The sequence below is a fragment of the Diachasmimorpha longicaudata genome, chromosome 18, assembly GCF_034640455.1.
Source record: "Diachasmimorpha longicaudata isolate KC_UGA_2023 chromosome 18, iyDiaLong2, whole genome shotgun sequence".
Lineage (NCBI taxonomy): Eukaryota > Metazoa > Arthropoda > Insecta > Hymenoptera > Braconidae > Diachasmimorpha > Diachasmimorpha longicaudata.
Window position 1 is genome coordinate 4,819,139 of NC_087242.1, and position 23,995 is coordinate 4,843,133.

A 23,995-nucleotide genomic window follows, 5' to 3' on the forward strand; every position below is an offset into this window, starting at 1 on the left:
TTAGGAGATTGATCATCTTCCTGGATGAATTGTTGGTCATTTTTTCATCTTCCACCGAAGGAAGCTGTAAATATCAATTTTTCCGAATTATTAAATGCTTGAATGGAGCATAATGTTCCGAAGGTTTTCACCCTAAGCCTTGCAACTAAACCTCATCAGCGTGACAGCCCGGGATTCTATATGAAAATCACCGTTGAAACAATATAATATTGTTGAGACCATAAAATCGATCAACTTCCATAATATGTCTGCACATTGTGACAATGCTTCATTGGATTATCACACGCTCGATGGTCCAGGCTTGCGTTGACGCACTCAATTGTCATGTTGTGTTGGCTTTATCCATTACAACGGTATAATTTACTGGACCAAAAAATTAGAAATCTAGTATGATTTTTCCGAAAATTCGTCACTGAATTTTTTCCAAGCGAACCGTAGCCCATCTGCTATATCCGGTAATGGTAGTTTTTTTTTTATTTCATTGACGATAAATTCCAATATTACGTTCGGTTCTTTCGATAAGAGCAGACTCTCGTCCTAGGTATTCATGCTCAGGCCTTATATCAGTTATAAGCAAGCGGAATATAAAGTATAAATAGAAACGAGATGAAGGTTCAACAAAAGAATCGGGTATACCCCCACTCTGGAGCATTATCACTGTATCGTCGAAGGAATAAAAAGTATGAAAACAGAAAAGCTCATTGTGTCGTAGATTAATAGCTTCGTATCTATCGTTGTACCCGGTAGAATATGATTATTTGTTTTATTTTTCATTTCATTGTCCTCCTACGCAAATGCAACTTCTATTGGTTATTAATACTCTTTTCGAGATGAATATAGCTCTCGATGTGGTGGTGATTGTAACAAGAGACCGAGAGATTATTCATATCTCTGTGGTGTGTACTTGAGGAGCGCATGCCCAAGAAAGCCACCTGTAGCCTAGCTTCCAATCAATACATGATGATACATCGTGATATTAGGTGGAAACCAGTAAAGCTGTGCTTCAAACCACATCGAAATAGCCCCGTTATTGCCCGAATGTCTTGTTAACACATGGGCATTGAATCCGATAGGTATTTAGCATGGTCATCAATGGAATTAATTTGATGGAGCCTCGTACGTACCTACTCATACCAACTTTTAGCAAACCTGTCTCTGGCTCGTGTCCTTGAATGAAAATATGATCAACATAATGTCTCAGAATTCCATAGAAAAGCATAAAGTTTAGGGGCAGTGATTGCGCTGGGAGTGAGCCCCGTCTGGAAGACAGAATATTCACTTCAGCCATCGATTTTATGGAAAGTCGGTGTTTCATCGTTTACCTATTCAAATAGATTAATTCACTTGCCATCTAGGTCATATTAATATTCAACGTACAACGGATTTGCGCTCGTTGGAGAGATGTAGCAGTAATCAAGTAGTACCGCATTGACTGTAACCACGTAGGGAGCTTTGCCTCTGTAAAGACTTAATTTTCACCGTTCAGTTTCTGATTGATCAGCTGATCAATTAAAGATATAATAGGCTAACCCCTCCCCCACCGCCACTCCAGGGGAAGGTACATTAAATTCTTTAAAAAATATTTCTAACGAGTGGTTAACGGAGGAAATTACCACAGCTATATTTTCTGTTCCTTTTATTATAATATTCCCTGTTTATGGTAAACAATTATGAACAACATGTATACATGTGGTTAATAGAATATACAGTGATTTAAGTACATAATAAGTACTTAAGTAGTACAGCCAAAATTTCAACCCCATGATGATTGAGATTCTTTGGATCCGTTGATATAATATTGTCTCTCTCGATACGTCGTTACTTTTTCTACACTAGTGATATAATACATAATGTTAATGACTCAATTTCTCTATTACGCGTATAGTTTGATTTCAATTACCCTCGTACATTTCTATATCCGAGTACTCCTTCACAAATCATTTTTCCGTACTACAACTTACGCAGCAGCTTCACTAGTCGTACACTTTTCGAACATGGCATCAAGTACTTGAGTGAACTTGAGGTGTCTCTCTTCGGGTGCGACAGAAGCGCCCCGACTACCCCACAAAAATTTAATATGAAATTCAGTACGAAATGCGTCTAGTAAAAGCTCATCACTCCTCGAGCCCTCGAGAGCGATTTCAGCATTTCTCCGAAAAAGGGGTAAACTTTCGGTTAATTTTCGGGCGGCTTCGAGATGCGCCCAGACTATTGATAGGCCACAATCGGGGGCTGAATTCTCCCATGACGATAGAATCGCAGCGACAAGGCCTGATGTTGCTACTGTTCCTGAAAGACAATGGCATTAATCAGAACAACACACTGCAGTATGAATAACAATGACTCACCTAAGACATCATCGAGGCCCCTTTCTCCAAGCAGTGCAACAGGAAGCAAATGTGGTAGGGTTGTATTAGGCGCCTGTGGATTAGTGCACTCATTCATAGCCCTCAGCGTAGGTCTCAGTTTGGCTTCGAAATTGAATGCCTCGTCTGTGTGCTTCTGCCTCAGAAGATGCCACGTATAAGCTAGCCTCTGAATTTGCGGTAGACATAGGCCTAGCATAACTCCGCAGAAGCCGTAAAGGTTGCCGAGGGCTGTCTTCGTGTCGATAGCGACTTTAATCCATTTGCTTATTGTGGTTGCCCTCTCGATGGCAGTTGTCCCAGCGAGGATCGTCACAGCCACCAGTAGTTTTATGCACTCAGATCTCTCGATGAGGTCCAGACGAGCCTGTCTGCCATGTGGAAGAGTCGCAAGCTCCAAACCACTCAGGCCGAATCTGTTGCCCATCCCTGGCTGGAGGATCAACTCGAGGTCGAGGCGCGTCAAGTGAGAGGCTAAGATTCGAGGGGCTGAGTCGTGCAGCATCCCGGAGACTCCTCTCAGGGCTGTTGGGTCCAGCGGTCGATGATCGTTGGCGGGGAGTAGGAGAGTGGAGAAACCTTCCATATCTAGGAGGCTCAGTATTTCGAAAGATGGTGCTGCTACCACCAGTTGCTCTTCAGCCGATAACTCATAGTCGCTGCCGCTGCCGTTTTGCCCGTTACTCGGTAATCCGTAGTGACTTCGAATTATGACGCCTTTTATTGGAATCGGGGGATTTGTTCCCCCAGAATTGTTTCCTTCGAACTCACTGTCTCCGGACCCGTTACCGCTGTCACTGCCGGATGCTGGATATGCCTGGAAATATTTCAAAAATTTTCTTCTCGATATTATTTGGTATTTGGTGGTAAAGAAATAATTTTAGAATTTTTTTAGGGCATTTGAATTGTCTTTGAATCGTTGCTTTACTGCTCGTGATCTCACCTGATGATGATGCGCATGGTAATGGGGATGATGATGGTGCGGATGATGATGTAGATGAGAGTGCGCTTGTTGATTTGGTATGTATGGTACGCGAGGGGGTTTCGGTGGTGCCGCTGATGACTGATGATTAAGACTATTCTGCATTTGGTGCTGAAGCGCTGGATCAGATATTACCCGAGTGATCTTTTGGCGTCCGAGGGAGAAGGAGCCGGACGACAACTGATTCTGCGCCGGAGGAGCTCGAGGTAGTGTGCTCGATTGCACCAGATGATTTGGTGGCGATCGAAATTGGTGTTGATCATTCTCCGGATTGAACTGCTGCTGAGGTATGAGGGATTGACTTCGTTGTTGTTTACGCGGAAGGCGCGGGGGCGAGCAGGTTGAGAGGGAAGCAGCTGACGGACTTGTGTTGCTTAGACTAGTGGTGGATGCTAGGCAGGTGATTGGAATTGATCTGGGCTTGGGACTGATTATACGAGCACCGCTCGCTTGACTGATTGGTCGACCACTGCCGACGTAGAAAGTTATCAGGTCGGCGACTGTGTCAAATGCATCGTCCTCGAATTGGAATTGGGCCCTCTCATAGACGGTGTCCGGTTGAAGGACGACCTAGTGAGGGACAGAATTATTGTCATTAATTTTCAAACATTTTCTCATCTGGTCCTGGAATATTTTTCCAAAGGTGCACACCTTATTGATGACAAAGTGTAGCGGTTGGCCCTTCCATCGCACCGTCAAAACGTAATTCCCGGGTTGCGAGGCACAGTCTCGCACCAGGAAATCACCATCATTTGGCACCTCAGCTTCAGCCCCCTTTCTCCCGTGTCTCAATGTACTCCCGTGATACCATGCATGAGAACGGAGGTCGCGTGGATCCAGCAATCGGAGTTCACGCTCGAGTAGTTTACGAGTTGCTTCCTCGGATGGTTCCTGTAACGCCATAGTTTATTCATGGTTGAAGACCATTGGACGCATATCTCGCCGTGAATTCATCTCCAGGAAAAAACGCAACGGAAAAGCATTGACGAATTTTTTTTAAACAAAATGGATTGTCAAACAGCACTTGAGAAGAGGGTGTTGCCGGCGAATCTCCGTCTACCCCAACCTCGGAACCATGAAATCTCGCACCCAGACATCTGATAAATAACTCTACAGACTCGTACTCACCATTGATGCATTGACCCTGCTATTTTCGTCGCGATTCACAGTCTGCAACTCCATTCGCCGATCTGTGCATTCAGCATAATCGACATCGCCCTTATCTCCGGTGTCCCCGTCTTCCCATTCCACCGGGGCGATGTATCTGCGAACGCCAACCAATTCCACTCAACGCATAATCGCGAAATTCGTATGTAACATTAATCCATATTATGCCTTTAAAATTAATCACAATCACTAGTGCCTTCCAAACGTCATGACATCATCGTGAAATACCACGCGTAAATATAGGCCTCGGTGGAGGCATTCGACGAGCGCGCAGACCCTATACTGAACCTATGAGTCGGCCCTATCGGCACATGGCCGTAGCGAAGAGAAGGGGAACCCTGAGATTTTTATTTCCCCCAGCGAGGTCTTAAAATACGAACAAGTTATGCCGAAGATCGCGGGAATCGGTCGTTTGGAATTTCGCATGACTCCTGATTTTTTCCAACTCAATGATTTATTTTATTTATTTTTTCCAATATAATTTTTTCTCAATTGTACGGCAGGGGTGCATGCGATGCTCCCCCCCTTCCCTCCCCCCTCACTGCCAATGTTTGCGTATCCGTTGGCAACGCGACGGCTGTCTATCGCGTTTCCATAAATCTGGCCGATATAGCCGATCGCTGGATAATGAATTCGACAATGAACTAGATGATTAACTATCCGTGGAGGTTTATTTTTCCGTCGATTTTTATGTCTGAGGTTGAACAATGGAGAGCACAGTAACAATACATGGTCGGGGAAGCATCGAATGGGAATTATTGATCATGAAACGCAACGGTGCTAGTCGAGTCGTGGTAAGAGAGGAGTCGCGCTTGCGTACAATGTAGCATTCGATGAATGCGGGGAATTGGGGTGGTTTGAGGGGTGGAAAAGGGGATATGGGGCCCACGAGCTGGTGTGTGAGAGACTCTCGAAGGTTCATTCATGGGCTGTAGCGAGTTCTGAGGAGAAAAAAATTCAATAAAAATGGGTAGAAATAAATCGTAAAAAGGTTGAGTCGGAAGGAAGGAAAACCGTACGATTTCCCATGAAAACTCTACGATTTCTTCAGGTAAATTTTATCAGCCCGGGCTAGTTCGTACTTTATTCGGCAATCCATGATTAACATTGGTACGACTTGAATAAGCAAAACACTCGCGCGAGCTATTGCATAATCTAGCCCACAATCCGTTAACAACGTGTAATTTTAGCGTTCCCTGATTATTTTTTAACGCGTGACGAACTTCAAACAGTCGTTATTCAAAATGCAGTTGTGGTAGTGCGGAGGAAATTCCCGGCCCACACCGATAAAATCAGTTTACACAAGATAACCGAGTACGAGATACCCTCTTCGGGTCCTTCCACGTGCTATCTTCAAATTCTTGGCTGTACCATCAGCAAGATAAAAATTCCATTCACCGGAGGCGGTTGACATTCAGCCGGCTGCTGGGACATTCTCGTATTTTAAATATCGTGTCACGTGTTGTTTTCAACTGATGAATTGCCCATGATAGTGGCCTCGATCGCTACGGACACGATTGAGTTCGCAAATTAGTTGTTTTTTGATGAAAAAAATTCGCCTATCGTTAATTATTTACAAAAACTTATTTTACGACACACTAACTTCGCCTTGAACGATTTCCTCAATTTGCTGGCTATCCTTCCCATTTTAGTAGCACATCACCAGTGGAAAATACCTCGCACTCGCATTTCTTCATAATCGTCAGGATTTTTCAACTTTTCCGGCTCTTCCGTTAACGTTGCACAACTTTGCGAAGCAACACACCGATTGTAACATAATAGCAGTGCCGTGCTAACTGGAAACAAGTGGTAGCGAGGCCTCGACAAAACGGACCATTTGGAATGCACAAGTTAAAATGAGAGATCGGTGCGACTGGTGAGTGAGAGGCAGACTCGAGAGACCGCTGCGATAAGTCGAGGGAGGGAGGAACTGAGTACACGATTGAAGAGAGGAAAAAGATTGCAGTTAAGTAGTGTGAAGAGAAGAATACTTAATTCCCATCCACACATACTCGCCTGCAGGCTATGATGTCACTGGAGACTGCATCGCCGGATTCAATCACATTAATTTTATATCCTCACGTCATCACACTCGTCGTCTACTGGGAATTTAGCGAGTAGTCAGAAGGCGCCGATTTCTTTCGAGGGACAGATGGAAGGAATGAGGATATACAAGAGTTCACTCTGATTTATTCTCCTAGTAGCTGAACTTCCAGCAAAAACAGGAATTATTTTTATTGACATAAAATACAGACATTCAATTTTTGAAACTTTCCTGGTGAGGCCGGGTCGTATTGACGGGCCATTCCTGAGTGGATCCCATTGAATGACCCACCTATTCACACTTCATCGAGAATTTTCATTATTGAACACTATAATACACAATATTTTTACAATTACGTAATCACAAATGGGATTTGATCACTTCCAAGAATAGGAGCCTCTGGTTGCATGGAAAAATTACGATATCCCTATCTACATCAGTCTAACAATTCCTCGTGTCTCCACAATCCACGTTGCACCTGTCATCAATAGTGGTATCAACACCAGTAAAACAAATCAATGGCTACTTTCGTCATCTTGGTATCACTATTTATGAATTATCACATTTTTATTTCGCGCTCTTTTCTTCAAACCCTTCAGAAGTCTATTGACAATTAGGGTGGAAAATTGAGTCAATATCTTTAGATCTACAGTTCAGGCCCGTACAAGAGACAAGGGTTTAAAAAAACCCTTCAAATCCAAATTAGATCCTTTGGTGTCTTGTACGGGAATTGGGCTGAGCATAAAATACCATTTGCACAACATAAGTACGTCTACTTATGGGAATTAATATCCTCTTGCGATAAATAATACATTCAATTTTATTATAGACATTTATCGATCGGAATTCAACGATCAAAGGAGTAAATTCTGCAAATAATGTGGATATTTTCTGTCAGCGAAGAGTCGTTCTAATAATAAATTATCGCTATCAGTTTATAACTTTGAATAATACCTTCATTCAATCAGTATAAAGTTTCACGTAAAAAAATCGGCTGTGAAGATAATTGATTCAGTCGGTACAAATTCAAAACTAGTCTTCGCCTGATACATTGAGAAAAAAATAGCAAATAGAAATTTTATGATTGATGACTTGGTATTGGTGTATCAATCATAGAAGTTCTAATTTTCGGACATTTTTTCCCTCAGCGTACAGGCCCTGGAATAATCTGCCCAACTACTACAGTATTTTGTGCTGTGACGTATTTTGTGGATACAGGCAACACTGAATAGTCTTTACGAGTATTAGGTATAAAAAATCCTCCATTAGTTTTGATTTTTTTAATTTCAAATGAGTATTTGTCCCTCTCTCCTCCTCGTCCATCAAGAGGCACTCAAAAATAGTTCAAAATTGGGATGTTAGACATTCTGCGTCTTCGGTGGTAAATTTCTCAGTTCAACGAGGAAAAAAAATTGTGTAAATTTATCGACAATTATTACTGTGTCAAGGTGAAAAAATAGTACCACCTACGGTGTATATTCGAGTAATTATAAGGATGTTAAAGGGTTCTCTGTAAATGTCAACGACCCTTGTACTTTCATACATTGAGTAATTGTGGAAAACTATTCAGATTTTTCAAAATATCCCCCGCCAATATCCGTTAAAGCCAAGTAATTCGTATTTACAGTAGCACACAGGCGGTTCCGTGCATCACTTCAGCGAGAAACATCGGGGTGCCAGCACTCAAGCCACCATCAGTCTTTGCTTGCTCATCTTTCTCGTATTCACAGTCAAAGTAATGGCTCTGGGTGGAATAAAAAGCCAATTAATATTAGCCAACAAATCTAGTTTACTGGCAAAGGCGATTTCGAGTTGATTTTCGCGGAAATTTTCTCTCCTAGTGCATAATAAATGCCATTAGATACTCACCTGGCAGTCGAAGCACCGGCAATGATCACTCATTTTACAAGTTATTCCCCATTGTTTAGCAACAGCCCTGTATAATTCCTTGCTCGACTTGTGCATTTCCGGGTGAGAGATTTCCATGATATTTTGAATATTAGCACCTCTCAGCGCGTCTCCCCGATCCGCTTCTGTATCACTTGCGGACTCCACCTGCTCTGCCTCAGCACTCGCGGTCTGACCCATTCGTGTCTAGAGACGAAGTAGATAAATAAGTGGAAAAGTTATCTACGCATCCAGACAAGCGACCCTCACCTCTTCGAGAACATATTCGTACGATGGTGGAGGTGAACTGCGACAGGGGTCCGCATCCTCAGGGATACCTCCGATATTTTCAATCGCCGGGGTATCAGGTGTACTTCGCGAAGTCGTCTGGCTAGGACACGTGGGCTCCTCGCTCTCGGTGCTGTTCCTACTGTCCTTACTCCGAGATTTTGACATTTTTGAAAAATGAAACTTGAACGGCGCCATGATCTGTGCAAAATGAGAAATTCATTCAAATTTCAAGTTTACGATAACAATTTTTATCCGGCACTGCATTCTCTCTCATTTTTTTTTTTTCACTGAGCGAATTCACAAGAATCTCCGGAGGATACAAACGTGCCTGAGCTTGACAATCCCGTCAAAACATACCACCCCTCGCGGTATTGATCGGCCGCGATAAACTCGACTCATTGGGATATCCCCGCTCATAAGAGACGCATGAGCCACTAATTAAGTGACCGAAGAATTATTCTCGAGCCACTTATTACCGAAAAATCAGAGCCAATGTACTTACCACAGTCCAACAGTACGTTTACCAATGATTCTCCCCGAGTCACCACTTCAAATTTAGACGCCCCAACACATACACACTGTATCACAGCATATCGGCCATGTTCAACGCGCGGAGCTCCGCACAGCGGTAGCTTCTGATAACAGTGCCGATATCGACGCGTGAAATAATTTTTTTCCAGTCCCAGTAGTTTGCGCTGTTGTTGGCCAGCCATCATCAGCAAAACTAATTACTGAAATTGGAGGTGGAGTTACGCCCCTTGGCGCATAATATACACGTGCGAGCGGAGCCCAGAGAATAAAAAATCGCAGGGGAAACACGCGTCGAAATACATGCGATTTGATTTTTTGTGGAGGACTTTTTTTACATTCGCGTGCACGTGATTTTTTTTATAGCTGGGAGGGGTGGGAGTACTGATTGCGAATGGAATGAGGTTGGTAATAGGAGCGAATGACAATTTTTGGGGCCGACGGCCCAAACGACAGTCCTCAGCTCCTCTAATTGACAAATTATATAATTGTACCACCACACAGAGGAAAATATAGGAATGGACCTCCACCACAATGACCTAATCAGAACGTCGCGAAATGTGGGTTGACCTCAAATCGGGGCCATAAAATTCCCGATGAATAATTCATAAATGGTAATCAATTCTCAACGCCACCCCCTTTCATTAGTCAATAAAAGAAGCTTAGAACCAATCTGGGTATAGACAATGCCTCCGCCTGTGCTCTCGAATATTTTTCGAAATAAAAAAAAAAAAGTAGAGCAATGAAAAATGCCTGGGGTGGGTCATGAATCCTCCGGCTTCTAGGTCACATTGAAATGTATATGTTGAGTCGCAGTCGCGTTTTTTGAATGCAACTGAGAGCTCATTTAGCTAGATTATGCCATAGAGATGCGACCCGCTCTTGAATGACCTCTCCTTTATGTCATCCTGCCGCTCCCCAGCAAAATAGAATCCTAATCCTATTAGAGAAGGGCGGGGGGCTGAAAGGGATCATTCAGACAAAGGTGAGAATTTTTGTCTGTCGAAGATTCTTGAGAAATCTTGAGAAAAATCATCGAAAGATACTTTTCAAAATTTAATAGCGAAGACGCAGCGTGAAAAAGGCGGGTTCCCGGGCTCATCTGAGGCTATCGAACACCGGAAATCATAAACATGAGAGTGGCCTGACCCTACCGGAACAGTATCACTGTCTAAGACGCTAAGAGATCGAGTGTTACCGTTGGCGGAAGGCGACGCGAAGGGCCAAGGGGTGGAAATAAGAGGGCCGCGAGTAGCGACGCGCGCGCCACTATCAGTAAATCGATGCGAAAGGATGGAGACGGTCTGACTCTCTTTCCATGTATTCAACACTCCAATACGGACAAACCAATACTGTGACTCTCTTCATTCTGTTCCGCGACACCAAGTTAAGCTCGCCCACCCGCTCGCAACCCAATTCTAGCGAGTCTCGCGCTCACGTGTATAAGGCTCAGTCCTAGTTCAGCCTTCCAACGAATGACAACATTCACATTAAATGTAAAATTATTAAAAACTCATCATGACTGAATAAAGAATCATATTAATCAGTTTACGGCTGCTTATTTCATTTCGTGTTGCAAAATTTAAAAAAATACACAGTTATCTCCCAAGGTAAGAGTCCTGATTTTAAATCCTCGTGATGTCCTACTTCCTGTGTGTCGAATTAGGATTTCAATCGAGCGACTCTGTTAGTACGACAGTATTTTTATTTATCATTTATCGACTATGCGGAGCTGCTCCGGGTTTTTGTCCGATCATTGACGTTTTTTCACATAAACATTTACATGAGAGGAATTTTGTTTGAATTATTGCTTCTATTCGTTAGATCGTGTCACTTTTACCGCCCTTTCTAGTCTTTTTTTTTGGCCCCAATGTCTTTCATAGAAAGCTCCTGCCTTGAAGAGTATTATTTTTCCACTGGCATTGCATGGAAATCGCGAATAGCTGGCAACGAAGTTAAAGGTAGTAGTACCTCCTAGATTAATTCATCCCCCAGCTATTACATGATGGCACATGCGTACTCTATATGCATGCTATTTGTGGTGTATGCATCCAGAAATTACAACGCTTCTGATACCGAACAAAAAAGAGACGTAAATAATAATGAGCGAGTAGAGCATCTTTGGAATCAATAAACTGCATTGTGAATTATCACGTGGTTGTGATTAACCGATGAACGCGAACCTTGTCAACTTGGGGTAGCGGGTCAAGTGGCAATTCGAATGATCATTTTGGGCGCAGGCCAATTTTTGGAGGAGATAGGGCAGCAACTGTAGGGAAGAGAATTTCCTGATGATTTCTCGGAGGATTACTATATAGCTTGACAATTATTGCAGAATGCCTAACAAATACCCACCGACGTGCGGCTGTAGTGTGCCCCTGAAATCATCGGATTCGAGAAATGAGTTATCGAATTTATCGTTGGACAAGTCTAAATCGATGAACGGTAATGCTGTGGACGGACGGTCTTCGCGAAAAATTGAGAAAACAAAAGGGCGACATAACAGAAGCAAAACGAGGACCTCCGATACAGGTAGCAGCGGTTCCGTTCCCCAGCAAACGAGACTTCCGAAAAATAATGGCGAACAGAAGAAGAGGCCGAATCCCTCGAGGAGAAGTAGAAGCGCTGAACGTTCTGAATCTCATTACGTTTACATCGGTAGATAACATTATTAATCGTGATAATGCTCATTGGATGCGGCCATTCAATAGTTGTCCTTTCTAGATTCTGATGATTACACCAGCAGGGATCAGGTGCAGGTGGTTGCTTATGCCACTTCTCCAATGGTTCCCGAAAATACTGTGAATGGAACTGCAACCTACGGTGTTCTGCCCGATGTACCCTCTCGCAATTGCCAACGAATATACGCGATTCCCTCGATGACATCACCTCCACCCACATATGACGTGGCAGTCGCCAAGTCTTGGCAGGTAAGAAAAAACATAGAGAACTAGTCTACTTAGAATCTTTCTGGGGAATTTTTTTTTGGTTCTCGCTTACAGACTGGACTTCCACCTTCCTATGAAGACTATTTATGCCACAAATATGCAACACTTTCGCGATCACATACGCCTCCACCGCCGTGGTCCATCACCAGCTGGGATTCCGTGGAAAATCCCCCGGAAGGCCGGGAACACTCGTCGCGGTTTGCAGCTTTGAACAGTAATGGCCATAATGTTTATCAGTCTCAGACTGACATTGTCCGGGAAGCGGTCAATGGGACGAATCCCAACATGATCTTCCGAAAACACGTCAAGCAGCAGAGATTACGAGCTATGCGTCGCCGGTGAGATGTTGTTTTTACCACTAAATATTTCGAATTACGAAGGGATGATAAATTGGATTACCCCTTTATCACCCCCAGATCATCAAGTGAGAGCCGCGCCCACCAGCAAAGACTTGCGACCATGTGCGAGGACGGGGCATTCTGCATGGAAACGACAGTCATTCAATCGGCCTTCGAGGACGGTGTAGCATTCTGCAGTTTGATGTAAATAACGTCAATCACCAGAGACAACAAAAACCGAGTAAATTGAAAAAATTCAGTTGAGAGCACTAGGCATTGAGGTGATGTCTTCACACATAGGGAATAGCGGGGTAAAATTAGAGTACGTTATACGTCTATGTCTCACTGTCATTTTAGCCCGCCTTCCCACATACAAGTCTGCCAAATATGTTCTTAAAAGACAAATCCTAATAAAATAATAGTGTATATGTACGACACCGGCTGGCCCAGTGTCGAAATATGTGTATATTTGGAAATACTTTTAGTTTCGTCAATGTTAGAACTGTGGTTACAATTACAGTTGATGAAACATGAGAATATTTAAGCAATCTAGTGATCTATGAAACATTTCGCAGGGTCCAATAACACAGCTCTGTCAAATTGTTGCTAGATTGTAAATTATGTTCAATCGGAAAGTGACTATTTTTCAGGGGCTCATCTAGTCTTAAATGTCATTCCAAACGAGTGAATGCAAGTGCAGTAGAATCTTCGTATAAGATAATTGCTGCGTCGAGGGTATATTATAAAGAGGTTCTACTGTAGATCGTTAGGCCGTGCTCCGTTGAAAATGCCGTGTTTTGCTTTCGTGGAAATGTGATATGTTATAAGAGCATGACACTCATTTACCCGAATTTAGGAGAACCAATTGATCAGCGTCTATTCGAATTATTCAACATACTGTGAAGTTAGGGATCAGTCATTGTGTGTATTTCGAATGAGCTACGTTATGTGCGTGATTCCGATCACAATTATGTATAACCGATGTTCATGTGAAGTTAATGTAGCGAAATAAAAATCCACCCGTCCGGTTATGATTCTCCCATGATTTTTCATCATTTAGAAAGACCTTTATCAAATCATAAGAGCGAATTTTTCGTTCCTCCATTTCTCCACTAATTTTTCCATCGTTTGCTATCTACTATTTATTGTTATTCTACCCTTTAGAATCTCTTACAGATGTCTATATTGCCGACGGAAGAATTTATCTTTCAACAATTACTCATTCGACTGCCAGTAGGGGGCCGTCATCCCCGCCCATAATTTCTAGGAATTGTCCTTATTATCTGAAGGTCAGGGAAAGGCCGCTCATTTGGGAAATTGTCTATTCTTCTCATGATCTATCTTGATGAGTACTTTGCTCAACGTGTCATTCAATGTCGTACGAAAAAAAGCAGTCGAGATAAATATTCCGTCAGACAGACGAATTCTCCTCCCCCAATTCAATAGTAATGAAACGACCCTCGGAGGGCTGCTTCTGTTATAATCAAGCTTCTATATTTCCATTGACAGATCATGAAATAACTTTTGAATAAAGCTTCTCGCTATGGATTTTACAATAAATTATGCCACCCCCATCAGGGCACCAGTTTGAAAAATAGTATGGAAAATTATACTGAATAAAATCTAGCCAATACAATGTCCCTGCTGAGCGGTAAAAAAAATACGATCACTATGCAACAAATTGAAAGGGACAGTGAGCCCTCGAATACATGTCCTATCCCCTCCTGCCCCCACCCTTGACAAGGGGCAAGTATTGAGTGCCAACAGGAGTTATTGGTTTTTCTCACTTAATTCAAACAGAAGTGGCGTATTCGAAAGCCATCTCTCTGTCTATAAATAGGTCTTAGGCTTACCAGTCCATCGTGTACACCGATCCTCCGAGAAAGAGAGGGTGGGAAAAAAAACGAGTAGTTAGAAAGGAGATGAATGGATTTAGTAGGCGGTCCAGTGATAGGGCTTTGCCTCGTAGCCAGCAGATGTCGGGCCTCTATCAGTTATCAGATGCCCAGGACTGGTGCGAATAAAGTGGGTGGTGCGTTGTTGGTTGCCACCCCGTTACGCCCTCTGGCCAGCCCTTCACCGTCTCTTAGCAGCATACGCGTCGCGACAACGAAGTAGACAACCAGCAACGAACGTGCCGGGTTCTGTGTATCCGTTGTTATCCACCACAAGTGCCGGGTTTTAACGTGTATTGCACCCTGATAAGGTGATCAACAATTAAAATCATTGAGACAATATCGAGTGGTGAGTTGATAACAAATGTGAAGTGGTTCATTGGAATGTTGTTGGTCAGGTTGTCAGCTATCTGATGGAAAAGATCCAACAAAAAAATGTGATTCGATAGGGACTGATAAGTGTTAACGGAGAGGGACGGAAGAATGGAATCAATCAATGTGACTCATCAAGATTACTCAGTAGTGATTAAATAAACATTGCGATGAAATTGAAAAATGAATGATGTCGATTGATGATTAAAATTTAAGGACATGCTTTGTAACTGTGATATAATTACTGATATAATTGCTCATTAAGTGTTGGAATACTCAGCGTTAAGTGAAAAGGTACAAAGTAAAAGAAAACAACGGAAATTGTTGATAAGTGATAAATAATGGCGGTAAGGTGGCGTGAAAAATGAAGAGAGCGGTGTATTGCTGTGCGAATCAATGATAATCACGATATGGAGATCGTGAATCATCGTGTGGTATCTTGTACCGAGGGAAATCATGATCAGAGAATCAGAAAATCTAAGAAAGATGAACGTGATCTGTCGGATTGTGAGAGCGAAACGAGCGAAGTGTTGAGCGTCGGTAGTGAACCGACACCTGGTACCGATGGGGTTGTTGTTGAATCTCAGGACTATGCGACGACAAGATACCTGGAGAATCCATTGTCACGATTGGAGTACCAAGATGATCGTAGACTAGGTCCTGCATCATCGCGTTCACCATCGCCATCGCCCTCCAACGATTCAGGCAGTTGCAATATTCCTCAGAGCCCAACGAGCTATTGCAGCCCTCAGCTACCCCCATCGTCGCCTACGGCATCCTCAATACGATCACCAGCATCATCAAGTGCCACTGCCTCATCACCAGGCAGATCGGATACTATTCAAGAGGGAATTATAGCAGCAAGGTACCAAACAGCTCATCAATCCTACTCACAACACTTATTAACAAGATTTACACGTGAATCTGATCTCGGTGATTATCCGTCCGCTACCAAGATATCCCTGAATCATGAATTACCTTATCCAAGTGTGGAGAGACTGCATAGAACACCGATAAGCCTTCCACTAGCAACTAGACTCTCCTTGTCACCGCCATCAAGTACAACAGTCAATGGTCTCCAAGCAACTAGCCCACCAACAGGCTTTCATCAAAATTGCCGTGAAACTTCTCTACTTGCTCATTCAGCTCATCTTCACGCATCAACTCATTCCCTCATTCATCAGTCATCACAAGTACAGCATGTACCAGCTACAACGTTACTCCATCATCATCATCATCATCATCAGCTCTCTCATTACAATCAGCCACAATCTCATAAACACAATCAGCAGATACAGCACAGATTATCTGTCAGTAAATTACTTCAAAATTCACCAATCAGAGAGTCATCAAGTCCGGTATCACCCATTCGTGATGACACAATAATGAGAAATAATATCTCACCCGCGAACCATGGCCTTCAAATTAATAACAACAATAGTCAACATCGAAATAACAACAGCAATAACAACGAGAATAACAATAGCAACAGTAATAATAATAATAATAATAATAATAACAATAACAACAACAACAACAACAACAACAACAACAATAATAATAGTAACGATAACGATAATATTCAAGGAAATTTGAAGTTCAGTATTGACAATATATTGAAAGCTGATTTTGGACGAAGAATAACAGATCCCATATCGTTAAAAAAATCACGTCCCAAGAAAGTTGTTCAGAGGCCCATTGATCTAACCAAGGACGTCCTTGACTCCTCCTCGGAGAGTTCAGATAGAGGGTCTGAAACGGCAAATGTAACAAATCCATCGTCAGTGACAACGACTTCGGCTACAAGAGCGTTAAATGGTACATCAACTACCTCTGGATCTGATACATCAAAGCCAATGCTGTGGCCAGCCTGGGTTTACTGCACAAGATACTCGGATCGACCATCCTCTGGTGAGATAACACGATGATTATTTTCATTAATGTTCGAGGGAATTGACACTTAACATCAGACAGCCGAAAGCAATGACATCCTTCATTTTGTTGATTGACTTTTTTCGAAATTATTGCTCACTCAGACTCGGAATGTTATTTTAAATGAAAATTGTCTTGCGATGATTCTTCCGAAGATTTCTCAAAGATCTTTGGGAGAGAAAAATTATTCGCCTCGCGTTCCCACAGTAATTCAACAATTTTCTTTTTCATCTCTCGTAATGTCCAGCTGACGGTTGGTTATCTCCAAAGAAATCCTATTTTATAATAAGAAAGTCGTGACTCGATGTATCGCATGGCTACATCGCCGACGCCGATGGCATCTCCGTAATCGGCTGCCTCTGCTTAATCGTCGAATTGTGAAGTAAGCGTGTTTGCCGGGTAGATTTTGGTTGTACATAGGGCCCACTGATCCCATAATCTCCATATAGAGTTGGTGCCAATTAATAATTGGCGATCGTGAAAGTTCAGCCAACTCAATCATGACTTTTATGTACATCGTCAAATGGCTCATGCCCAAGTTGTTTTTCGTTGTGCATCGTTAATGGTATGATTAAACGTGAAGTAACGATGTCAACGAGCAATGCTGCACTTGAATACAAAGAGTATTTATTTAAAGAAAACAGTGAGCAAGGACAAACGAGCCACACGACGAGCGGAAGTGCACCTGTCGTCGGGTCGTGATCATGTGATAACTAAGCGCGAGTTTACGAGTCGGTATAAAACCAACATCCGAAGGTGATAGGTACTTGTTACCATTCTTGAGATGAAAGGAAACCCGAAGATAACGACGTTGGTGGGCTTTCTATTACAAAGTCTGCTCCCTTTCGTAACAGCTGTTATTGCCATTATCGCGATGCACCGCCGATGTTGCCAGTTGCGCCGAAAGTTTCCATGTAAAATCGTCCATCAAATCCTTTTTTTTCCGAATTTTTATCTTACTCTGGCTGGCCGGGGGATCTTTCACAGTTTTTCCAATGATTCTCCTTTCATTCCGACATAATCGTCATCTCCTTCAGCCCAAAATGACTAACATCAACAAACATTACCCCCAGATGAAGACTAATATCTATTCTCATTCCCTCTCCAAGACCAAACGAGCAGGTACGAAAACGGCATTCCAAAGGTGCATCTGCGCACTGCAGCGGCGCAACATGATAAATAACTAACACCTCGGGTATATAAAAATTATATACCCAGCCGAGTGTCATCTATCCATTCGCTGTCCCCCTCCCTCCATTCGTCCGAATACAAACTCGTCGGAATACATTTATAATCCTTATTATTTAATTAATCTTATTCATCATATTTGTCCTGTCGTGTGAGACACATGATGTATCGAAAAGTTGTCTTTTCCATCTAACAAACCGCAGATGCCATGTGTAGGATCATTTTCAGCTGAGTAGGATTAGATCAACAGGGTATCGTGTTTCGTGGAATAAGATTCCACTGAAAATTTCTCTTTCACTTTTTGTAGATCAACAATAAAAGCAAATAATCAATGAGATGAAAGTATTCGATATTCAAACAGCGATTAATGATCGCTTAATTCTACCTTCCCCCCGTTAGCCGAGCAATTTAAACGAGAAAATTTCCTTGATCATGCAATAATATATCTTCACTTCATGCCCCTTAGGTGTATCACCTTGGATACCATTGATTAGTCCGGCAGCGAGTGAAAAAGATATTGCAAAGGAAGGCGAATCAATCGGGCTCCGGTGAAATGTGAAATGCAATTGCCTACCATTCATCGTTGATGCTGAATTGTGATATTAAAGATCCCTTCCATCTTTCTCACTCACTATTGAGTTAAACGTCGTTCCGCGTGGTACGCCGGATCATCAAACTAAACCTCTCTCCTTGAAACTTCCTTTATAATATCCACAGAACGTTCCGCGTGTTTGATACTCCTTCTTCGGTTGGAAAAAAAAATGTATCATAAAAGATTCGGTGGGAACGTGAAAAAAAATTGTGTAGGAAAAAAACAAATCAAGGAAAGGCTACACTGCGGGCGTGAAATATCGCATTTCTGGCTGACGGTACACTCCCTCCAGTAATTTGGGACGAATTAGTAGCAATTAACAATTACTAGACATTCACAAATATCTCTTTATACTAAAATTAGAGAAGGCTTTCTTTCGACGCTCTCTTCGCCGGCACGGAGCCCGTACATTGGGCCCAAATTAGCATAGAAAATAGCAAGTTGATCGGGCCCCGCATTTGAAAAGCTCTGACGTTACAATTAATAACGTTCACGTATGCAAATCCAAGAAATAAAAAGAGCTCAATGGAGAGCCAATGCCCTCAGACCGAAAAACAGTTACGAATAATACGATGTATATCTGTCATTCATTACGTCCACTGCATTTTTTTTTATTTCTTCATCATCTCTACAAGCCCACTGCCCCCACCCCCTGAAATGCACAGTTTGGCCTAAACACCAGCCGAAAAATTCAAGCGAGCTAGATTGAGAGATATTCGAGTGATCTCACGGGGGGAAGTCCACACATACATGTGCTTGTATGTTTTTGTATGACGATGTTGATGCGTGTCAGAGGACGATACGTGGCCTGGACACAAGGAGCTTGATCCTCTAGGTATATGCGTGCCCCCGCACGCCGCTAAATGGTGGGGATAACCGGCAACGTTTTTATGGTGGGGGAAAGACTGAGGCTCCGCGTGCGGTCCCTTCTTCAAGGGACCACCCAAGTTGATACTTGGCTGATACTTCACTGTGTTGTACCCCTCGATGTGTGTATCCATATATCTCGGGTTATTCGCACACATTGATGGATATGGTTAACACACCTACGCAACCATGCACTTTATTAACAAACCGAGGGTATTACAGTGGTTACACGAACGCTTCAAAAGCCGGGAATTACACAAAAATGTTCCACTTTATTATCCTCGGAGGTTTCCGAGTAAAAAAAATTCTCGCCCCCCGAAAATCTTTGAGAAATCTTGGGAAGAAGCATTCGTACGTCTTTGGAAGACAATTTTTCTCTCCTTTATTGAGATGATTTGCCTTTGGAAAATCTCAACAAATGGTCAGACGTGAATTTTTTCATTTGACAATTCGTATTTCTCTTCGCCGGCTTCATAAGGTCAATGCTGCGATCTCAAAACGTCCACCTACCAATACAAGTGCTCCGGGATAAGACCTCTGTAAATTGCTGCAGGGAATCACCCTCACACCTGTTACACGATACGTGGAAAGGTGCAACTGTACCAGGAGACGGCTCCAGTCCGTTGAGGCTATTCACTCCTTTTCATGGGCCTGATGCCATGTTCATCGGCTACCATACAATTTCTGTTACTTCACAATTCTATTGAACTACCTGATGATCCAAAAATATTCCTTTTGAAGCTTCTCCGAGCACAATATTTTTCCCAGGAAATATTTCGAATTTTGTTTCGGTAAAAATTGTTTAAATTCTCTTCCTGCTATTTCTATTCCACTTTTACCATAACGTCACTCTAATGAACCTCCTCAGTGCCTGTATATGCCCTCCATTAACTAAATGCACGCACGTGTAAACACAACTCCGTCGATTGTGTTGGTATTGCAGACCAGAATTAAGTGATACTAAAAAAAACCATTGACGGATAGGTATCAGAATGGAATACGAGTTGTCTGGACGTGTTGATTTTTTACACAACCACACTACTATCCCCTGCTGTGATATATGATACGGTACAAAGTACATTCCAGCAATTATCATTTAACAAGCCAATGCTCAATCGCATTCACATTATCCACTAAATATATGAATTCATAAAGCACTGGTAATGGGCCTGTCCGTGCAACTGAGAGTAGTGCATAATGTGCGTGCAATTCACTGCTTGATATATCAGGAGTGGAATTATTTCTCGATAATTACCAGAGTATTCCTCTATACCTAGAAAAATAAAAATATCTCAATTACCGACTCCTCATCGCGAGATATCAATCGGTTGAATTGAGCGTGCGTGAATACTCTGCCTGTGTGCACCAATACTCTAGCATTTTATATGCATTTTGTTGGATGCATTCGTCACGGCACGTCGCGTACACGCGGTATCTCGATCTTCCCAACTACACACAATAACTTCACAACGATGCCCGATCACCCATTGCCACAATTAGCTGACAATGCTAATTCCCCATGAATATGAAATTGTTTTTTCTTTTTCTCCAGTGAAATTCGTGATGAATATTTATGTTCAGTAGCTATATTTTTTTTCTCACCTCATTTGCAACTGCCCTGCGTCACTCTTTCCCCCTGTACTTTACGATTGAGACTTTATCGGGCAATGCTAGTCCCTTGTGAACAAAATCGCTGGGAAATTTTTATCTTTATATTCAGAATAATCTTTGGAAAATTCTTCCGAAGACACTTTTTTATTTTCTACGCGAAAAGAAAACGCATTTATTGGAGAAAGGGGAGTAACGTACTGGTCCGATCGTTCCGTTAATACAGCAAAATTAAAACCCTATAATTTATGGACCGTTTGAAGAAAACGACGACCTGGTGCTATCCTCTGAATTATGGCTCTCTTAACTAGACCTGAGTTATGACGAGCCAGGCGGTGTATTTGAGAAAGAGAAAACCCGACTGGTGAATATTGTTTCATCTCCGTCGCTTTTGTTCTTTAAATAGACTTTATATTGAGTAATCCGTTGGATTACATTGAAAGCAGTACTTTTCAACGCGCCGCGTAGGTCGAATGATAGCCATCTTGATTGTTGTGAAATGAATAGGCGTTTGTTGTTTGATTTAACTTATGGAGAGGAATTGGGTGGAGCTTTTATCAATGAGGAATGAAGCCTGACACCTGAAGTGAAACATAAATTCTGCCAATCACATTTTCAAATGACCTCATCACCCACGAGGCTCTCCGGAAGATCCTTCGACGATTCTTCCGAAGATTATTGCTAGATCTTTAGCGGGGGATTTTTTTAAAAGACACATACATTGAATAAATCTGTGAAAGCTTATAAATATTTCGGTAGTGACTGATTCACGACTAATTCAATCATTTAGAGACGCCTTCCATCAAACGGCCGAAATTCCCGTGGCACATAATGAGGTTGATTTCGATCCAGCCACGCACATTAGGACGATAATTTTTATCCACCTAGCAGCCGGAGTCACTAAACTTGGAGCGTTGATGCACCTGCCAACTCCATGATGACCATCGCTCACATTTCCGTGCACCCTGAGCATACCCGTCATTTGGTTCTCCCTTTTTTCATAATTCCTTGTGCCACGAAGGGGCCACGATTAATGCCAGTTGAGGTGGCTTCCTCCTTGAACATGCGCGAAATGAAAAGCTCTGGTTGATGTTGCTGATGAAGAGCAATCAATGACTAGATCAAGCATCAGGGATGAGTTGAATTCCTGACAGTGTAAGAGGGCGGTATAGTTTTCGGGGGAACCATGAACGTCTAATGTATGCCAGTAGGCTAGCACGGTGGTCTCGCAGCACAGTGTGGGTGGTCCGCCTTCTCCTCCCTCTCCTCCCACTCCCCTTATCTACCTCTTTACTCGCCTCTTCCTCCCGCCATCAGACACTTCCCTTGTATGTGTATACACTTAGCTTCCAACATGTGCTTTTATGAATGCGTATTCTATGTGCACTTTCTTTCATGTTCATAAGCACTTGGCATCATAGGACAGTCCAAACGAAACTATCACTTGATCCTCTGCGAGAATCATCCACCATGATAACTTATCACGTGAATTAACCGTATCAGTGGCTTACGATACGGCTGATGAGATAGAGCAATTAAGGCATCTTCTTTGCATTCATCGGCCTCATTTGCCTCTCTCCCTTGAGGCTGATTAATTCATGCAGATGACGTCATCCAGTCAATGGATAAATATCATCTCTTGTGCGGTTTAGTCTGGGCTTTTGCGATGGCGAATCAGTTGAGTATAATGCACCAGTTAGAAAACCGGTTGATATCATCCAAGACATACCATAAACCAATATGTTGGAATCGATGTGTCCGGCACGTGTCGCTAGCCAAGTTGGATTGTGCCCGATTTGTCACAGCAACGTGATATTCATATACGTACACACGTTCGCGCGATTAATTTATCGTCCGTAATTCACTCGAGTAATTTCCCAAAATGTTATTTGGTAGGGAGATGGGAAAAAAAATGACAAAAAATCCTCTCGATCGTAACCTCAAGCATCGCCCAAGAAACCTCCGAGTTAGTTGGATGGCACACTTATACAACGAAAGAGGATATAACAGACTCTTCCTCCTTCATCTTGATGAAGACGTTTCTCTAGGTTAAGGGAACTTTGACGTTTTTATGGATCAGGTCCCAACGTTTCTTTTTTTCTCTCTCTCTCTCTCTCTCTCTCTCTCTCTCTCTCTCTTCCTCTCAAAATTGCTGTCTCTCTCTCTCTGTGATATAGCTCGTATCATCTGTCTTCTCTGTTCCACAGACTCCCTACCATGCTGTTGCTACATGTTACAGCGTTCAGTCAAAATTTTTTTCCGTATACTTTGATCTCTTTTCTCATGCGGTGGCCCCTGCCCGACCAGCTCTCGTCTCGTCATTGACGGGTCTATCATCTTACTAATTCTTTAATGGGAGATTTTCGAGTTTTAAGAACAACCTGACTGGATGGAGTCGCTCATCCGAGAGATCTCAACCTAATTCCAATGATATATGGATTATCATGGATATTAAATCTTATGTATCATCGATTTGCGTCTGATTTTTGCTTCATATTTTTCAACGCATGTATTGGCGGGAAATTGTTGATGATTCAAATAGTTTCACCGAAATCTTCAGTCTTCACACGGATAAAAATCGTTTCTCTGTTGAATTTAACACTGTTAGAGGACGTTATACAACTCGGGTGGTCCCCGCGGATGTGAACGTGAGTCAAGCCAACGAGTCAGTCTCCAGGCATCTCTTCTTTATCTCTTTCTCTATCTCTCTTCTCACCAGCAGCTCTCTCTATTCCACTCTTTCGTTCCTTCGGTGCGATTATCGGCCGTTCCTCAAATATTTCACTTCTGAATTCTTGCTTACCCATTGATAGTGTATAGTGACCTGGCTACCGTACGAAATCGGACAAATCTCGGTATTATTTTTCATTCTCGGTCTATCCATCCAATTGTCCAATCATTGGATAATTCTGGGTGGACATTTTGTGTGTTTACGGATCTGTGGAATGGAGGTGAAAATTCCGGAATGAGAATTTCGAGGGACGCGATCA

At 42.5% G+C, this 23,995-nt stretch overlaps 4 protein-coding genes across 8 annotated transcripts in view; 2 read left to right on the forward strand and 2 right to left on the reverse strand.

Annotated features, from left to right (window-relative positions):
* Positions 1-1,619: 1,619 nt before the first annotated feature.
* Positions 1,620-6,404, reverse strand: LOC135171157 (breast cancer anti-estrogen resistance protein 3 homolog). 4 transcript variants are annotated; one of them, XM_064137519.1, is made up of 7 exons: positions 6,119-6,404; positions 5,914-6,020; positions 4,477-4,612; positions 4,000-4,239; positions 3,310-3,918; positions 2,349-3,183; positions 1,620-2,289 (listed from the first exon to the last, which is right to left on the reverse strand). In XM_064137519.1, exons 3-7 carry the CDS (start codon positions 4,528-4,530, stop codon positions 1,958-1,960), a joined length of 2,070 nt encoding a protein of 689 aa, XP_063993589.1. In that variant the 5' UTR covers positions 4,531-4,612; positions 5,914-6,020; positions 6,119-6,404; the 3' UTR covers positions 1,620-1,957. The 4 variants fall into 4 exon arrangements, with proteins under 4 accessions (XP_063993589.1, XP_063993590.1, XP_063993588.1 ...); XM_064137520.1 differs by lacking the exon at positions 5,914-6,020 and having other exon boundaries at positions 6,192-6,404; XM_064137518.1 differs by lacking the exon at positions 5,914-6,020.
* A 299-nt stretch (positions 6,405-6,703) lies between these two features.
* Positions 6,704-9,585, reverse strand: LOC135171160 (uncharacterized). The gene is made up of 4 exons (XM_064137524.1): positions 9,240-9,585; positions 8,717-8,935; positions 8,429-8,653; positions 6,704-8,303 (listed from the first exon to the last, which is right to left on the reverse strand). Exons 2-4 carry the CDS (start codon positions 8,930-8,932, stop codon positions 8,181-8,183), a joined length of 564 nt encoding a protein of 187 aa, XP_063993594.1. The 5' UTR covers positions 8,933-8,935; positions 9,240-9,585; the 3' UTR covers positions 6,704-8,180.
* Positions 9,586-10,556: 971 nt separating this feature from the next.
* Positions 10,557-13,585, forward strand: LOC135171159 (uncharacterized). Its single transcript, XM_064137522.1, has 5 exons — positions 10,557-10,875; positions 11,601-11,923; positions 11,990-12,195; positions 12,268-12,551; positions 12,630-13,585. The coding sequence occupies exons 2-5, from the start codon at positions 11,602-11,604 to the stop codon at positions 12,757-12,759; spliced, it is 942 nt and encodes a 313-aa protein (XP_063993592.1). The 5' UTR covers positions 10,557-10,875; position 11,601; the 3' UTR covers positions 12,760-13,585.
* A 1,076-nt stretch (positions 13,586-14,661) lies between these two features.
* The window catches only part of LOC135170742 (putative uncharacterized protein DDB_G0277255), a 59,222-nt gene continuing 49,888 nt past the window's right edge, over positions 14,662-23,995 (forward strand). For both annotated transcript variants that reach the window (XM_064136796.1, XM_064136797.1), the window contains exon 1: positions 14,662-16,729. In XM_064136796.1, the coding sequence (XP_063992866.1) occupies positions 15,229-16,729 (1,501 nt within the window). In that variant the 5' untranslated portion in view covers positions 14,662-15,228. The remainder of the gene's footprint in view (positions 16,730-23,995) is intronic.

Coding starts and splice junctions, on each gene's coding strand:
- LOC135171157 (XM_064137518.1), bottom strand. CDS start 6,162: ATGGGAAGGATAGCCAGCAAATTGAGGAAATCGTTCAAGGCGAA. Junction 4,613..6,118: donor AGGAAATCGTTCAAGGCGAA/GTTAGTGTGTCG, acceptor TGGCGTTCGCAG/ATACATCGCCCCGGTGGAAT. Junction 3,184..3,309: donor ACCATGCGCATCATCATCAG/GTGAGATCACGA, acceptor AAATATTTCCAG/GCATATCCAGCATCCGGCAG.
- LOC135171160 (XM_064137524.1), bottom strand. CDS start 8,932: ATGGCGCCGTTCAAGTTTCATTTTTCAAAAATGTCAAAATCTCGGAGT. Junction 8,654..8,716: donor ACGAATATGTTCTCGAAGAG/GTGAGGGTCGCT, acceptor CTTCGTCTCTAG/ACACGAATGGGTCAGACCGC. Junction 8,304..8,428: donor GCCGGTGCTTCGACTGCCAG/GTGAGTATCTAA, acceptor TATTCCACCCAG/AGCCATTACTTTGACTGTGA.
- LOC135171159 (XM_064137522.1), top strand. CDS start 11,602: ATGCCTAACAAATACCCACCGACGTGCGGCTGTAGTGTGCCCCTGAAA. Junction 11,924..11,989: donor ATCTCATTACGTTTACATCG/GTAGATAACATT, acceptor TGTCCTTTCTAG/ATTCTGATGATTACACCAGC. Junction 12,196..12,267: donor CAGTCGCCAAGTCTTGGCAG/GTAAGAAAAAAC, acceptor TCTCGCTTACAG/ACTGGACTTCCACCTTCCTA.